Source organism: Euwallacea similis, chromosome 1 (assembly GCF_039881205.1).
Source record: "Euwallacea similis isolate ESF13 chromosome 1, ESF131.1, whole genome shotgun sequence".
NCBI lineage: Eukaryota > Metazoa > Arthropoda > Insecta > Coleoptera > Curculionidae > Euwallacea > Euwallacea similis.
In genome coordinates this window covers 2,667,766-2,686,057 of record NC_089609.1, presented here as the reverse complement: position 1 = coordinate 2,686,057, position 18,292 = coordinate 2,667,766, and the positions used below count along the sequence as shown (strand labels likewise).

At 38.2% G+C, this 18,292-nt stretch overlaps 2 protein-coding genes across 4 annotated transcripts in view; both read right to left on the bottom strand.

Moving 5' to 3' along the window:
* Positions 1-17,938, bottom strand: part of gogo (golden goal) — a 28,283-nt gene extending 10,345 nt beyond the window's left edge. For 2 of the 3 annotated variants that reach the window (XM_066405698.1, XM_066405712.1), the window contains exons 1-8: positions 17,735-17,938; positions 5,004-5,125; positions 3,842-4,023; positions 3,166-3,435; positions 2,848-3,119; positions 2,645-2,794; positions 1,793-1,996; positions 448-595 (exon numbers count right to left, since the gene is read on the bottom strand). In XM_066405698.1, the coding sequence (XP_066261795.1) occupies positions 448-595; positions 1,793-1,996; positions 2,645-2,794; positions 2,848-3,119; positions 3,166-3,435; positions 3,842-3,911 (1,114 nt within the window). In that variant the 5' untranslated portion in view covers positions 3,912-4,023; positions 5,004-5,125; positions 17,735-17,938. Of the gene's footprint in view, positions 1-447; positions 596-1,792; positions 1,997-2,644; positions 2,795-2,847; positions 3,120-3,165; positions 3,436-3,841; positions 4,024-5,003; positions 5,126-17,194; positions 17,258-17,734 lie in introns of those variants that run through there. The other variant, XM_066405704.1, reaches the window with a different exon arrangement.
* LOC136409824 (uncharacterized) lies at positions 7,247-7,851 on the bottom strand. Its single transcript, XM_066391632.1, has 2 exons — positions 7,694-7,851; positions 7,247-7,640 (listed from the first exon to the last, which is right to left on the bottom strand). The coding sequence occupies exons 1-2, from the start codon at positions 7,823-7,825 to the stop codon at positions 7,266-7,268; spliced, it is 507 nt and encodes a 168-aa protein (XP_066247729.1). The 5' UTR covers positions 7,826-7,851; the 3' UTR covers positions 7,247-7,265.
* Positions 17,939-18,292: the final 354 nt, after the last annotated feature.

The window sequence follows — 18,292 nt, the reverse complement described above, 5'->3', positions numbered from 1 at the left end:
CCCAGCAAAGAAAAGCAATTGAAAATCCCAACTTTGAATATTCGGAATTTAAATTAACTGCTTAACAAGAACCCCTTGACAAACCCTGGTTGGAAAATATCGGCCACAGAAGCTCGTTTTAACATGACAAAGGATTTATTAAAATCAAGAAAGCTTTACGAATCCCGAGATATTAATTACATATTACTTCTTTAGCCTGGAATTTATTGTTTTATTTTCCAATAATATACGAGCACAAGTTTTCAGTTTAATTAAACGTACTGTAATTTCAGGGAGTAAGGGAAAGATCCTCCTGGAATTTAATCTGCATTTAGTGTCCCGTCTTTAATCTGAGAAATGCACTAAAGTTATCCCGATAATTTAGCATAATTTAGTCAAATATTCGGGAATGCATACGCGGGTCTGTAGCATAATCCTCACATTAATTCATTGCGGCATGATTTTTACCTGTTACAGGGAGGGTTGGAACGCAGTCTTCTCTGACGTCAGCAACTGCTCCTGATATGCTTTGGCTCACGTAAACGAAACAATATTCCACGTATTTGTCAGTAAATAAATCACAATCAAAATGGAGACTGTGCTGGCCCCTGGCAATCTGGAAAAATTCAAAATCATCTCTAAAAACTAGTTCTCAATTACTTAGGGAGAAGCCTCAGAAAAAATTTACGTGAAACGCAGATTTTGGGCCGCATCTGGCAACGCTGTTTAACATTAAAAATTGTGACAGTTTTGCTTTTTGTCTAACTTAATGTCCGTTTTTAGAAGCAGCTGTTAGGCGCAGCGATGTCTTTTCTAAAGCGCTAGTTTTTAGGGTAATGTAGATATTCAAGAAACCGCATTTCTTCACAAAGTATTTCGGATGTTATAGAGGGGCCAAGAAGGCAAATTTTTCGTAGAAATTTGTTGATCCGGAACCGAAAGTCTGCCTCTTAATCAGAATCTATCTCAATTGACTTTGGGGATGATATGCTCAAAAGACATTAGCTCCGAGGTGCAAAACACGAGATTTTTGCAATTTTGAAATATCATAGAGGGGTCGGAAAGGCAACTTTTCCTTCTAAAATGAAAAAGCTGGAAATTTTTGTTGACTTTCTGACGCCTGGGATATTTGTTACGTTGCCATGGAAAACCAGAGGAAACTCGAAACGTCCACCCTTTAATGGAAAACATTATCTCCAGTGGAGTGTACATGTAAACACACCGTATATCGCCCGTCAAAGCAGCAGAAAATGAATCTATTTAAAATGTAGAATTAATCTGGGGCTGATCAGTCCGCTCGGATATCCACAAAGCGGGAGCACAAAATGCTCGCGAGTTTTTATTCTCAGCGATTTCTCATCTCTTTATCTTACGAGCTTAAGAACTAGTCCGTTGGAGAAATTTTCCGGCGTATAACGCACTGATGGTGTCAGAACGGAGCTCGCAGCACCCCAAGAGGGGGGAAACATCGATAAAAAAATTAAAAATTCAAACGCGGTTATTTGTGGGGCCCCAAAAAATATAATAGTCCGGAGATTGACGTATTTAGGGCGATTTCCAAGAAACTCCGTAATTAAGTACATTGATTCAAACCAGGTACTTAGTGTTGCCACACTAATTTACGGGAACAAGCCGCATTAGCGAAAACAATGTTTTTTCGGGTCACATCTAGCAAAATACTACACCCTTAACGAGCGCTCTGCAACGTCTCATTAAAAACTTTGGTGCAATAATTAAGGAAAGGTTAGTGCCGAGAGGGAGGGGGTGTACTTTAATTGCTTAAACTCGGAGATAACAAACTCAGGAGACCTACCTTTTGTTCTGAAACGTATTCCAAACTTGTTGGAGGAGCCACAGATGCCACATTTGCGCGTAATCTACCGAATAACCGAACTCGATCCCGATTAGCCAATATACAGGATGGATACTCGAATAAGACAGTTACTCCACCGTGTATATCGCAGGGGATGATCGAGTGAGCGTGGACGTTGAAGACGAATTGGTCGCTCCAATACACCTGAAAAAGACAATGAGATCCTAATTCGATATTAAACGAGGTGCCCACGTTCTTTTGGCGGTTCTGGGAAGAAGTGGCAAGTCATCATCGAGAGATGTTAAACTTACCGAAAGTTCAACTGATTGTTGGAAATGTTTAACTTCAAAATTTGTGAATTTGCGATATTTGGACAACTGAATCATCAAATGGTGCCACACATGAAATAAAGTATCAGGAAATTTTGATAATGACTCTTAAAGCTCCGGGAAGAAGTGGCGGGCCATCTTCGAGAGATGGTAGACCTGCAGAATTTCGATCAAAATCTGAGTATTTTGAGCTTCAAACGGCAGGATTCCAGAATTTTTGAGTTTGTTTTAATTCAGTATATTCTAATAGATCAAAGGATTCCCACCTAATTTATTGCAGCACTAGAATGAATCTTCTCAAATCTGTATCAAAACAGATTTTCTGCAAAACGAAATTGAATCCATTAACGATAGCCGATGTGGCATTAATTAATTTTTAATGCGAAGGGCGAAGAAGCGCGAAAACGTAATGGTAAATTGCCTGATTCTGAAAGGAAATTCTACCGTGTTTGCTTAGTGTCCAGGGAGTTTTCGTATTTGGAACTTTTTTATTAAATTTAACGCAAAAAATTAATCATCTTACCTTTACATAGGCCGCGGTTCTAGGGAGAACTGGATCGGGGTTAATGGGACGTAAAAATATCGAATAGTGTCCAGACAAGCCAAAAAGCTCGCACCTCAATAAAAAAACCTGTCTTCCTGGCAATCCTCTCAGTTGCTTCGAATAAAGCACCTACAAACCCAATTTTTTGGCTCGCCAAAATATATTATTCTATAAGAATATACCTGATGATTGGAATTATTACTACTCCCTTCCCCGCAATTCAGCAGGGAATCGCCGCAATAGTGCAACTCAAGCCAAAATTCTGGCAATGCCGAAGTTGGTGTTCCCTTTATTGGAAGACACTCCACTTCCGGGAAAGTCAGGATCGAAGTTACCGAAGTTTCTGGATAAGTTTTCAAGTTTTCCGGGGTTACCGTGAGCTGAGGCATTGGCCATCGCACGTCGATCACTTTGGTAATTGTTTCTGAGTCACCAGACTCAGTTGAATTTACACCTAAACCAACGTTTCATTCAAACTCCAAGAAAAAATCAAAACTCACCCAAAATTGGTTGTTTCTTGACTTGCACATAATACTGCCCTCCCCTGGAGAAGTACCCGCATTGCACCTTAACCAGCGTCAGGTTCTTATTAAGTGCACTGGCTTCTGGATAGACGGGAAAAGTGGTAAGTGGACGAACGGTACTACCTTCTAAACGAGATAATTGGACCACGAGTGGAAGAAACGCTGAAGAGACGATTTTGATATGTAGGTCTCCGCTAAGGGCTACGTGTGATGGGGAGATGATGATTTCTAAGCCTGGAATTTCACCTGCAAAAATTGAAATCAGTAACGTACTGGAAATATGAGAGCTCTCAGGATTTACTTACGCCCCTGAGGTAAATGTTAGATTCAAAGAGAAAAATTCATGCATAAAAACTGAGATTTTCAAACCCGGTGGTAAAAAGTCAGGGGCGTACTGAAAGCTGTAAAGCAGTGCGAAATAAACTACTTAGCTAAACTTTAGTGACGAAAATTTAGCGCATTTCAAACATTTTGAATAGAGTAAATCGAGATTGTGAGTTAAGATAGAGGAGGTATTTTACGCAATATTGATCCTGGAATAAAGCCAAAGCTCTGGCCTAAATAATCTTCATTTCCTTGCAAATGGGAAGGTCAAAGGAAACAAACTGGAGAATCAAGATTCTTACTTCATCGTCTGTTAAAGTGAACTCACCTGTATCGGCGTCTACACTGAAAAACTGAAAAAGCAACAAAAATATGGGGAATATTATCGAGTCTTTCATGTCGCAGTGCTAATGTCTTAAGCATTTTCTGTGCTTCGGAGCCCTCCACGACCACCTGCCTTTCTCCAGCTCCAAATAAAGCATCTCAAAGAGCGACTGGTTAACATTAGGTCTGAAACGAAAGAAAAATCCATACACATGAAGGTTATTAGCCCTTTAAGTACATCGTATCATGCAAATTCCTGGCGAAAAAGATCCTTGCAGGAAGTCTTTATCAGATATGGCTTTCCGTGCCACATGCAATGCGGGGATTTTTCCAGCTTAAAAGAGATAAGAGATATGAAATATATCCCTTTGATCTTTCCTATTAGAGCACCTTCATATGGGATAAAGTTGGATTAAAAACAAATTCTAACTTTCCTTTTAAAGGAACAAGGAAAAATGAACTGAAAGCCAAAATGTAATAGCAGATAATGGAGCATAATATTTATAGGCCCAGCCCCATATATGAAAAAGTGCGAAAATATTTACGTAGGGATTTTTCTGGAAAGGGAATTTTTGCAGTTAAAAAAGACCTTCGATCCCTGGGCAATATTTAACAGTATCAGCACCCACCAGGCGCCATACACGTTTTCAAAAGCGGGATTTAACGCTGGTTAAATTCCCATAAAGGGTCCATTGCAGGGATAAATAATTATCACTGCAAAACAACTGCTGTTGACTACATAAACCACAAAACTGGCCATATTTAACTGAAATTTATGCGTCTCAGCTGGTCCAAACTTAGTATTAATTGATCGGGATAATCCACAACGTCCTCCATTCCAAAAAGCCTTTGCATGTTGAAACTTTTATGCTTCCTAAAACACCGTCTGGATTCCGCCTGGATACTCATGCACCTTTAGCTTGGCACAACGTGGAAATTTATTCGATTGGTTAGTTTCCAGACAATTTACATGTGAATTCATCTTAATGTCGTGTCAAGTTCACGCCTGGATGTGAGAGGGGTAAAGGCAAATTATGCGAAAGTAATGACTTAGCAAGGTAAAGTTGAGCACTAGAATATTATAGAGCCTTCTATTTATCATTTTGGCAAAGCTCAAATGCCCCAACACGCTTGGAATGACAATAAATTCAGACAAACTTGCCTACCTGTTTAATACTTAATAGGGAAAAGCACCCTCTAAACTTCTCCAAAGGGATTCATAGCTCGGGGTCCTCTAATTATCACCAATGGAGGTGAAACGGCCCTTTCCGCTGGATTACATGTCGCCCTGAAAAGTACAAGAGGGTTAGGGTAAGGAAACCTAAAAAAATCGTCTTTTAAGCCCATGTGTTAAGGAGATAACTTTGAAAATTGAGCTCAAAAGGTTTCAATTTACCACTGAAGTGATGGGAGGGAGTTTTTGCGTAATTGCGTAATAGACGTGCTGTCGGGACTTAAAAAGCAGGGCCGGAATAAGGAAGGAAAGAAGGCTAAAAATGTGGAAATAGTATTAAGCATCGAGATACATCACTGTGGCGCACCGACTATGAAAGCTCATTGAGTTTTCTGTAAAAGGGAGAGTTTGCAATGAAGATCAAAAGTCAAGAAAAACGTTGACCATTGACCTTTTCGATTTTTTAAATAGCTTTGAGAATCGAGGTGCATACTAGCTAACATATATAAGAGAAAGTTTATAAAAAATTTTTAAAAATTCATCATGTTTAAAGAAAAATCAAGAGGGTACAAAGGGATGAAGGCCAAAAACAGGAAGATACATCAGCATCCCGATTTTTGAAAATTCCTGGTGATTTTCACATCTCAGGTTCACCACTGTTTTTCATAGACTGCGAAAGCTCATAAAGTTCCCTATAAAATTTAACAAATTGTGAGACTATATTGCAGAAACTAAGATAGTTTTAAAGTAAGAACAAAATCAGGAAAAACGTTAACTATTCATTTTTCTGATTTTGCAAAATTCGTGATAGCTCTGACACTCGACGTACGCTACTGTCTTATAAAGATTATCGTAGTCTGTCGAGTGTTCACTAAAAATGTGCAAAATTTTAAACTATGTTACCACAAAAATCAGAGTCGTATCGAGGAAGGCGCGAAAATATGGATCACACGATATTTTTCAAGGCAATTGCTTGCACAGATTTTCGAAAAATCGATTTTTTGAGATATAGTTTTCGGTCCAATTTGGATCTTCCATTAAATCTGGAGTCCTCGATTATGGTTCCCGAGCTATGGAAATGCATTTCCAGGCGCCTCTAATTTTGAGGCGCCTCCAAAATCATGAGCTAAAGCGGATATTATACAGCCTCGTTCATGCAGGCTTACAGAGCTCATCCAGGTGATTAATTTGAAGCATTTCTTAGGTAATTTAATCCACAAATTCTGTGCCAAATGTCACGAACTTAAGAGTTTTGCACGAAGTTTAATTAAACATACACATTCAATTGCTCTGTAGTGCATTTTGGGGGTTGATAATTTTCCCTTATCCCTCTTTCTTTCTCGGCTTCCTAATACGATGGCGCGTCAGGGGCAAATTGCTGATTTTATGGTCTAAGCCGCGAGTATCCCCCTCTTGCATGCGCCCTCCAAGGTGAGAGACCTCTACCTTTGTTCCCTTTTCGTTTTTCCCTGATGTTTCGAAATTAGTTCCAAACAGTGGCGGAGCAATTTACAATAAAATGGCGAGGTATTATGGCCGGGAAACAATTAGTATTCCATTAGTAAGTTAAAGGGTCTGACCGCCTATTAATAACCCCCAGGGCCAAATCGCTGGAGTGCTGTTAGCTTCGACATCAACATAGACATTAAGCATTTCGATAGGAATTATCTTGCAGGATCCATCCGTTGGAGCATTAGGATGCCTTGCAGGCCAAGGAATCGGGGATTCTTATGCAATTTTCAGGCAAACGACTGACCATTAACAACAGCCAGATTGCGTCAGCGTTCGGGAAAACTTTGCCAAAAAAAGTTTCATATTCTCGGTCCACTATAAACTTTCAGGCGCTCTTAATTGTGTTTATTTTCCAACTTCTGAAACCTCCATTTTTCAGTTAAGCGTGGAAAGTGAAGGGCAACAGAGAGCACTTGTAAATGGTGAATAGAGAAAATTAAATTCCACTTTTTATGGAGAGGAGCTTATCCTTGTTGTCGGGGTTCAAATAACTCCGACATTTGTAATGCATGTGAAACCTAAAACCTTCGGCCAATTCTCTAATTTATACGAAAAGAATTAAATTCCCGTAAGTGTCGCAGTGATATTACAAACACACATGCGATATGGATACGTTCGCTGTTGCAACCCCTGTAATGGTTCTAAATTAGCTCTAATGGCCTCCACACCCGGAAGGCGGCAAAAAGCACATAAGATAATTACATTTCAACGAAAACAATTTTTTAATAATTAATCATATTTATTAGCGGTTCAATTGAGTAAAAACGTAAGTCTGGGGATCATAAGTGTAGATCGGCCCTTTGACCGGTTCAACATCCCTGTATTGAAGCCGGGCTGAAAACTCCATTTTCCTGTCATCATTTCTGGTCAAATAAGTCACTTTCTGCAGCCGCCCAGAGGGGTGGTAAATGTAATACGACCCTCTCGTGAGGTCCTCACTAGCACTCTCCAATCTCTCACTTTGAGTCGAATTTGCAGACGACAGAGTGCCGTTGTCAGGTGCAGGAGCGGATGTGGTAATGTCGATTGCAGTTGTAGATTCTTCAGGAGGGCTGAAGGCTCCCGGAGGGCCGTAGCTTGCCTGGGGTTGATCTCCGATCCAGGGGACTTCATAGACCTGGAGTGGCTTTATCCTGGTATTTGTTGGGGGTGTGAGTGCGTCATACGTACCTCGACTTTAATAACTTCAACCTCAGTTTCCTCTTTGGGCGGAGGGCCGTAATTGTAGCCCACGGGCTCGCAACTGAGCCGGCAAATCAAGAGAACAAGGAAAAAAGCGGTAATTTCTGCAGTGGCTGCCATGTTGGAATTAAAAATGTACACGCAACTTCTTCATCATTTATACATTAAATTGAGGTTCTAAATACATTCGAGTCTCGTATTAAATATGACTTTGCATTGTATAAGGTCGGGGGACGAATCGAATTTTAAACACAAAACCTTCGATGGAGAACAATTAATCGTAGATCGATAATGGTTTTTTGCTAGTGAAAATTTCTGTAGATTCTAGCGTTAGCTGCAGAAGCATAAAGGCAATTTCTTCTTTAAGAAGCTCCTTCCTTTTTGTTTGCCTTTGCACATGCAGTCGTACATATACGTTTTATATTGCAGCTACAAGGTCCCAAACTAAAGAGTTTCGCGATTTTATATGTGCACTTCCAGGAAAATATGAAATTCTCAAACGTGTGTTCTGGGAGCAAGAAGGGCTTTATTTGCCTCAAATAGGATGATCAAGGAGTGATTGAGCGATGCCCGAATTTAAACTTGAAATAATCTTTTTCAACGGTGAAATACTGTTCCAATCACGTTCTAAACGCTAATTGCTACAAATTAAATGCAGTTATTCGGAAATCCTGGAATCCTGCAATCCTGTCACTTTCATCTCCCGTTCAGGAATTAATTCTGGAAAAATTATTATTGAAATATTGCGCTGTATTTTCCAGCCTTCAATACATAACTTACCTCTTAGCTACCGAAGCTATTTCTAAGCAGTATTGACATGTAGGTATTGAACTTTCTTGTCACGTATTCAGAATTTTATGACACACATCATAACGCCCGAAGAGATATGTTCAATTTGCGATAGATGTCTTTGCCGAATGATGAAATTTATCCGGAAATCTGTATCACTAGAAGAGCGTTTATGGCCCATTTCTTGCTGAAAATGGTACACTTTCATTTATCGCAGAAACTGTTTTGATCGTCCAATTGTGTGCAGTACAATAACGACCTCTTAAGCAGTATGGAGCAGCTTAATAAAGTTGCCATTTTTAATAACGATTTCCACAAATTTTGCCTTACAATAAACTCGCTTTCCACCCCACAAAGAGACGACGAATCTAAACAAAGCAGCAGTAAATTGAGATCAGCAGTATAATAAAGAAGGTAAGGAATTAGGGTAATTGGAATTAGTGGAGGTTGAGGGGCGTTTTTAAGCCCCTTTACTGATATATTTGCTTTGTTTGTCTGCAGGAATTAGATTCCACACATTACAGAATAAGAAATTTTCAATTTTTTTGCATGAATAAACCCTCAACGTTTCACTCTACAGGGTGTCCCAAATCCGATAAGCTATCACTGCTATCCTTTAAACAGGGAAGAGTTACAGGGTCGGATGAATTTTAATAAATGAGCCAAATTTAATACGTTTTTTACAAGAACTGAAAACAATGTTACCAAATGCTTTTCGTTACCATGTTATTATGGAAAAACTAAAATTTAACCAAATATAATTTTCTAAATAAATCGGAAACTAAAGGTTTTATTAATATTTCATGATTTAATAATATAATATAATTTGATAATGAATAAAAATGATTATTGATACCTTTTCAGGTATTACTTTTCCGCTCTTCATAATCCATTGTACTTTCAAATTTGGAAACGTTCTAAATTAATAGTCTACTATTACTAATTTATTATTGATTACCTATGGCTTGATTGATAATTTATTTGCCGACATAACATTTTTGAGCAATATAATAATTGCATTTTTTATTTAAAGCTCCAGGATCGGTCTAGCTTATTGGAAAAAAATCAAAATGTCTTTTTTTAAACCAAAAATTAAAAAAGTTCTGTCGTGTGATACATCGTTGTAGAGAGTTTTTTTTTTTTAATTTGCCAAAAAATGTATAGGTCCGCATTTGAAAACTCAAGTTGTCGTTATCTCAAAAATTAAGCATTATTTAAAATTTTGAAATTTACTGGTTTGTAGACGAAGAAACTAAAAAAAAATTTGTATCAAAAATGTTACTGAAAACCTTCTAGTTTTCGATCCATTTAGAACATTATATTGGCACAATTTAAATTTTTCCATAATAATCTGGAAACTATAAATCATCGGACAACACTGTTTTCAATTCTTGAAAGAGTACTCAGTTTGACACCCGTTTTTCTAATTTAACCATCCCTGCAACTCTTACCGTTTAAGAGATAGCAATGATAGCACTAGGGATTTGAAACGTTCTGTATAACCCGCACCTCAAAGGCCCTTTAAAGAAGTTTTTAACTATGTGCAAGACCAAAGGACTAAAGTTTTGACCAAAGACTTCTTTTCACTACCAAGTAGTTTCTCCCATGTAATCTCGATTTTACCGCGTATTTGTCGCAGGCAAACTTAGAAACTTCACTTCTTTATCTGAAAAGTTTCCTGGCTATTAGTTGGCTCTAGCGGTTTATTAGAATTTAAGGTCTAGATTTCCGAAAACCAGCTTTTTGTTCGAGGTGTCGAAAAGAACAGCTCGAGGGGTTATTTAATAAGACATAAAAACTGGCAGTCTGCTCTTTGTCAGGCCCAAAAACAAAGTTCCTTGATTTGCATAAATGCCTAGCATGTCATGGGATTTTAACCGGATTTTCAGATTTTCCGCCCGAATGAATTTAAATTTCATTTCACCTAAGTTAGATAAATTTAATTATTATTTATATCCACTCAGTGGAAATTCACACAAGTTCTCTTAATTGTATAATAATAGCGGTAGTCGCAGTAACGTATGGCCGCTGAAGCCCTGCGGTTAGCCCCTTTTACTCCTCAATGACCTCTTATGAGGATCGCGAGGTCCTCCTGGTTGTTGTTGTGTCATCAGTCCTGTTTCGCCTGCAGTGACCTGTGAGGACCGCAAAGGCCTGATAACTCCTACCGTCTCACTGGTCCTCTTGGCTAACACCGAGTGGTGCTACATATCCTTACATTTCCTAACTTATTTTTAACAGAGCGACTCATCTTCAAAATCAGAAGGGCCGGAATGAAGGGATGTGAAGCTAAAAAATGTTATCCGCCTTAAATGGGATTTTCGAAAAGATTAATACCAGCCGTCTCGTTAAAAACGAACGAAGCTATAACTCAGTTATTTATTGGGAATTGTGTTTTGATGACCTAAAAACCCAAATAACTGATATTGTTCGGACTACTAAGTAACGTTAAATTTCATTTTTTTAATTCAACTTCAAAATTTTCAATAGAACTTAATGTTTTTTTTTAATTTTTTGATAGAAAGCATTTTTTTGAATTTGATGATACATGACAAGTTAACGTTAAAGCAATTTTTAACTGAACAAAAAATGGAAAAATTTGAACAATATGTCATAATAAGTGCCGACATAGATGCTGTTATTTTTGTTTACGATGCAGCACAGATGATTTGTTGTTATTATCGGCGACCGTTATTAACGTTTGTTATAGGCGATAAGTGGCAATATCAGTTGAAAATATTTAAAAGTGAACAGTGAATTTACAGATGCTCTTGAAGCATATTCCCAAAGCAATAAATAATAAGAACGCCGGTGCAACAGCACGTCATCTTTATTTTCTACCCATTTTCCTAATGGGAAAATACCACCTTTTCCTTTTTCTATCACGAGGAAAATCTTCGAAAGACACCACCCCCGGGCTTGGCGGTGATGTTCTGTCGGCCGGGTTGTGGGAACACCCATCCACTAAAAACCTCGGAAATGGAAGGAAAAAACCATTCTCCGACCCGGAAGTGTCCCCGAATGAATATATCGTCAAGTGTCGAAGAAGGTTTTTCTTTTTGCCTCCTTTTTTTCTGCCGTTTCGTCTTGAACCTCTCTTTTTATGGTCTCTTACGTGATATTTTCGCCGGAGCACCAGTTTTTTGTGGTCGATGTAGAGGCGTAAAAAAGCCCTTACTTTTACCTGCGCGGTCGCCCATCCATTTGTGAACCACGCCCGACGTCGCTCTACATCAGTGATCGCACGGGAACGCGCAGACCAACGAGGTACGAGGCTCGCTGTAGAGAAGTACCCGATCGTAATAAATTTAAAGGTTTAAAACACAACTTAAGACTCTAGAAATGTTTTCAAAGTCCAAAAAAAATTGCAACTCTTTTAACCAGCCATATTGATAATATAATAATAATAATAATAATAACATCCATTCTGAACACTTACTGCGACATTTTTTCAAATAAAAAAAAATTTTTCAGTTAAAAATTGTTTTAACATTAACTTATCCGACATCACCAAATTCAGAAAAATACTTTGCATGAAAAATTGCAAAAAAATACGGAGTTCTATTTAAAATTCTGAAGTTGGGGCCTGAAGCAGGAGTGGAGTTTCTGGTATGTGCCTAAACTCATACAAAGCCAGCTTTATCATCTCGAATTCCACTCTTAAGCATGGAATAAAAAGCGACAAGGAGCACACACCATTGACTAATCATCAATTACATAATCTCCCCTTTTTGCAAATACCGTCACACTTCGAGACAAAAGCTTGAATGAAGTAAACACTTCCGGATGACCCCAAACAGCAATCACGCTGACATTCCCCATTCAAATCAGAACGCAAATACCATAACGTAATGAAATAAGTGAACGTGAAGCCCTTTTGCCGGCCCTTCGTCCTCCGCTGTTTCCTTAGTAACCAAATCACGTATTGTTCTAAGGGCTTACCGCCCTTATATTTGAATTTGTCGCCGACGACGTTTCCTAGCTCGAGGGTGTTTTATATGATAGGGACTTATTAATTAGTATGTGAGGGCTGCTTTGTCGATGAATAGGAAAATGGTTTTAGGTCCGGAATCTCTAAATTGCCCATCATTCAAAATGTTACAACAGATAAAACTTTACGTCTCTTTAAGTGGGAACTTGAAACTTCACAAATTACAGCACGAAGGTCATTAGGTGGCAAACAAAGGGCAGCTCGATATTTCGTGGACACGGCGATTTTTAATAACGATCCCTTCGCAGGGTTTCGAATGTCGTCACGCGATTTATGCGGTCAGCAGTGGTCCCCTTCTTGTCATCAATTTGATTATTTGGCTTTATTTATGTACCTTGTGACCGCCCATTTCTGGATAATGAAGTTAGTATTAAAGGGCCGTCGTGAAGCCCCCGTTGTCCAGTAAAGACATTTTCCAGATCACTCCGATGTTGCAAGGAAAAAGTATCCCGAACAGCTTAGCAACTCTTAGTTGCATCCAGACTCGCTTAGATTCCTCTCCGACTATGTTTTTGCTGTTATTTCAGGAAATGCAAATTTACCTAGAACCTCAAGGACTTAGATTTTCACACATCTCTAATCCAACCTTTATTGTTGGAAGGTAGTAATTTCACAGTTCCAAACTTCTAAAGCCCTTATTGACATAATTAAGTTAAACAAGACACTTCTCAACACAATTTCAAACCACTCTCGTATAGTTAGAACCGTAACTGGGTACAATTACTGAAGGTGCTTTATATGGAGACACTTGATGTAAAACACAGTATGTTGTTACCTCAAAGTCATAAAAGCAATTACTAGTAGTTAGAAGCTAAAGCGAGCAGTGTCCGTTGTTTAAGGCATGATCAGAAACTTCGATTGGAACAAGTTAATTATAAATTTAGGGAGAGTATTAACAAGGAAATTGTGCATTTAGGGCCGAACTTCGGAGAGTTCAATAAAAAAACGTTAATGCATGTCAAATTTGCCAGAGACTTAATAACGTAGTCCTTAGTGTCCTGTCAACGTCCCCGATCCCTCCTGAACTCCCCTTTGCTATATTTTCCACCCTCCACTTTAGAAAATCGGTCCATTTGAGGGAATAATTCGGTTTCCGATGATTTGAACCTAAAAGTCGAATAATTTATTGCAGTTACTGCTGCAAATTAATTTGTGCTTAACATAGCCTACTGGAGACCTAAAACTTCCAGAGAATTTCAACGAAAACGGTCATGAATTTCCAGATTTTATTAACATTCCTGGAAAGAACGCGCCCAGAACCATGATGGCGTGATCTCATAAACCGATAGAATTTGCTTGGTTATTTCATTAACTCTTGGTACATCCAAACGTGTTGTTTTTCGAAAAATGGAAATATGGGAGTAATAAACAGCAAATAATATGAAGAGCGTTTCCAAGCTTACGTAAACTTGGAGGAAAAGTTCGGCCCTTTATACCTCCGGACAATTTTAAAATGTGATATTTCAGTATTCGACTAAAAGGGCTATTTTCCGCAAAACTGTGTTAAACCCCTGTCCCAAATCCGGTCAATATCAAACAATTTCACCCCTTTAATTGGCAATAAATCCTCGCCCTGCTAATGTAAAAAAAGGTCCATTCAAAGTTGTGCGTCCAATTTTGGTGGCCCTAAAAAAATGTCCTCAATCAACAGAGGACTGTTGGTTTTGCAGGGGATAATGTATATCGCAGGAAAAATCTGGACCAAAATTAACACCACGAGAGACTGAAAGTCCTCCATAGAGCCGAATATATTCTAAATAGGGCACACAATATAGAGCATCACAGAATTTACGAGGGTGAGAGACTGCACTGCAATCGGAGGGTGAGGGTGCACTAGTTTTGCCCTATAGAGGGGTGGATAAGGATTGATTTCTGTGGCGTGCAGTTTGACGATTTTCATCATTAGGAAAAAAAGCAGTTTTTACTGAGTAATTTACAGAGAAACATTCCGGGCAATATCTTTAAGTAGTCTTAAAATACGCAACTCTATCCTATTACGCGAGCTCGAAGCCTGGAAAAACTATTTTACCTAATGCTTCCCCTTTTTAATTCGAATTTCCTTCCATTGTTCCTCTCAAGAAATTCAGTACATAAGTCTGAAAAATGGATGAAATTAAGGCGTTCTAAATTTGTGCCGAGCACACAAAAGAGCGGGATTTTTCTGAGTATATATGGTCTGAAAAAGACCTTAAAGCTGAAGTAATAAGGGCGGCAAACAAAGTCTTTTTGATAGAAATAATCGATGATGAAATTAATAAAATTTTATAATGAGAAAGTCAAATTTCGAGACAGGTATATGCCTAAGCTGGCTCCGGCTGAGCAGCCCTTATTAAAATTGTATTAAAATTGTATGCAAAATCAGTAGTTTATCTTCGTACAGCGGAATTGATTATGGCGCTATTAAAACCTAACGATGTAAATTTAAATTTAATTAATGTTGTCCATTGTAATGTCCACACATAATATATCGTGATTATTCATGCAAATTGTTCAGTTTTATTGACAAAAACATAACCGGTATTTCACGTCTCCTAAAACAAACAGAAACAGGGAAAGTTCCCCCTCAGTGGAGCTGTGGAAACTTGCAGCAAAACCGAAAGTCCCGAACCAAAATATAGTTTTTTAACCGAAGGTATATGTAGTCGTATATTAGTCGGGTTTCCAAGAAATATATGGATCCCCAAGGGCTTTGTATGATTTATTTTAAAACGTCGAAGGGAGATCCTCGAAGGCGAGTTTCTTGTTATCTTTAAGTGACGTGGTGAGGCCAACAAAAATAACTTTACACTCTACACTCCCAATAAAAGTGTGTGCAAAAATTTCCCTTACAATAAATCTGAAACAAATTGGCAGAGATTGTACGTAGGTGTGCCTATTTCGTGTATTATCCCCATGGGGAATCGTCCTTTTTCTGGATCGTCCGTCTTGTGATTGAAGGAATATTTACGAGTGGCGTAGCACTGAAAGCTTCATTCGAAAAAGGGCGAATCCAGAGCAGACCATGATCATTTAAAATACAAGTAGAAATTGTGTCAGTTTGCTGGCAGTGCCCTTTTTCGTATTCCTGGTCACGTTCCTTCCAGGAATGTTAATAAAATCTGGAAATTCCAGACGGGGTATTATGCAGGTCCAGATTTGAAAATATACTAGTTTTATTGCATTCCTAGAAGTGTTACGAATTCCTTCAAAATGAAGTAAAGTGGTAGTTTATCAAACACCCTGAGGTTTCCGAGCAAATGTGTCGGTAGTGAACCTGCAAGATTGAGACTATCGCACGTCAAAAAAAGGAATATTTCGTGATTTGTCGGTCATTTGGAGGCCTAATAAATGTTTTAATAGTAATTCCCGAAAAAGTCCTAAAATTTGCACTAGATGTTGTTCCGAAGTTCTATGAAAGTTTCTAAAAATTCCCCGGCCAAGCACTACAGCAATTCCTGGAAAGATCTTCGATCAATTATTCATCAAAATTTCAAGAATTCCCAGAAATTCCGGCTCTAGAAAATGATTTTAAAGTTTCCAAAATTGTTAAAAAATTCATGAGGATTTATAGAAACTAGAGGTTTTTTTAATTAAACAATCAATAGTTCAACAATTCAGAAAAAATCTTTAGAATTTCCGAAATCGAAGTTTCCTTACATTCGAGGGTTTCCTGCGTATTTCCAGGTATACAAAGCAGTTTTAACCATACCGGAATTATTCCAGAATGCCTCGACATGCATGCAAATAGCAAGGTCTTCCTATTAATTCGTCAACAATTCTACTGATCTAGGAAATAATCCATAAGATCCAGAAATTGGGTCTGATTTCAATGAATGAATTTCCTGCGAATTGTCGGGTAAACAAAGAGGTTTTAAATGCTCCAAGATTATTTCAGAACTCGCAGGTATTTATGAAAATAGCGAGGTCTCTTAATGGATCCGTCAAAAATTCTATAAACCTCGGAAGCTCTTTGAAACATTAAAAAATTTTCATCGATTTAATTTCGAAGATCTGTTGCGAATTTCCGAATATAAGAAGAGGTTCTAAAAATTACTGAATTATTGAGAAGTCACGCAGTGTCATTAAAGGCCTAGAAACTTATGAACAGTGAATATGTGAAAAATAGAAGATTTGAAAAGTTCAAAAAATGGAAAAAGGGGTTAAATTTTCTGAAAAATGGAGCTTCACTAAAAACATTTAAAAACTGAAAAACAATGACACTTGCGTGAACTGACCAAGTTTTTTTAACTATAACAAATAATTTTCCACATTACTGTGTTAATTAAACTTGCTGGACTAAATGTGAATGGAATTCGAGCGACAGCCGTCGATTTTAATAAGCCTCAAGCTTCAATTATGCGTGCTGACCAATCAAACATCACTATTGATCGAAGTCTTATGATTGTTGGTATACGAACACTCGAACAACTATTTTTCATTGTTCCAAAAGAACAGTAACTTTGAGAAACCTTTTTCAAGTTCTACATTGAAAAATAAAGTTTTAAACGACATTTTTAGACAATTTCGTTAAGCAATAAACACAGGTTTAATTATCTTTGTAGCTAACTGCCTGTTAGGTCGTTTAAAGGGAGGAAACTAATAATAACCCTCGAAAACTACACTGTATACCATCTGGAATTCCTAGCCACTTCAAAAGAGCGTTACGAGAGAGGATTGAAAGGAAATATTCAAATTATACTCATACAATGGAACAACCAAATGTTAGATACCTTACTGAAGTTTCTGGAGAGTTCCTGGAAAGCTGTGAAACGTTGGAACTGTAACAGAACAATGTGTAAACTAATTACAATGGAGGATGGAATTGTATTACCAAGGTTTGCTGACTTCAAGAGTATTTATAATTAATTAAGTTCCAAGTACTGCTTAGCTCTCGACCAAAAAGCTGAAATAAAGAAGAGAGGAAGAATAATGAAGATGTTGAGGGAATCCCAGTTCAAGTCCATATTAGCGCGAGGAAATAAAATTATCTCCTCAAATAAATAGCGATTTTTCAATGGGAAGGGGTGTGAAATATGAGAGGGTGGCTGGCAGGGGCGTAGATGGTTCTTATGGGGCTTTCGAAGTTAGTATTAGCACTGTATTAATAACTTAGTAGAAACTCGCCTATTGGCTTTGTTTTGCTTGTCTTTAATCGATATTAGTCACAAGTCCTAGTTACAACTGTTTCCTTCAGTTACAACTACTTTTAAACAAGCAATGAGTTTGTTTGCCGAGTCTCGCAACGGAACAGAACTATCGAAAAAACTCACCTAAACTATCCCAATTGCGCTCCAACTCCAATGAAAACTTTTCTCACTTACAAGCACGATTGCTGAGGAACAAATTCTAACAAAATTAGAAGAATAATTGGCATAGAAACACGAAAGGAACTTTCGAAAGTTGCAGAGGACAACACGTTCTTTCGGTTCCGGTTGATATGACGCGTGTCGGACGAACACTGTGGCGACGCCGACCCAACGTTACCCTCTTTTGGACGCCGAGGAGCGTCCGTCTCGTCATGCACCCCCGTCCAGTGGCGCCGGGGTTGTTTAATTCACCCTTAAAGCTCTGTTTAAACCAACGTATAACCCCGAGGATATATGCAGAAACCTGTTGGTTTAAATTAGTTTTCAACTGGAGGACCAGAGAATGTGTTTGGCCATATTATAAGCATTGCCAATATTAGAAAGGTGCCTCCGAACATGGTACCATAAATTCAACCACGTATTCTAGGTCTTAAAGTATGAGGAAAACTTCATGTAAACATGTAGCGAAAGGCGCTTCGTTTGCGACGTACAGGGTGTTATAAAAGTGGTTCCTGAAGATGG

Coding starts and splice junctions, on each gene's coding strand:
- LOC136409824 (XM_066391632.1), bottom strand. CDS start 7,825: ATGGCAGCCACTGCAGAAATTACCGCTTTTTTCCTTGTTCTCTTGATT. Junction 7,641..7,693: donor TTGAAGTTATTAAAGTCGAG/GTACGTATGACG, acceptor AAGCCACTCCAG/GTCTATGAAGTCCCCTGGAT.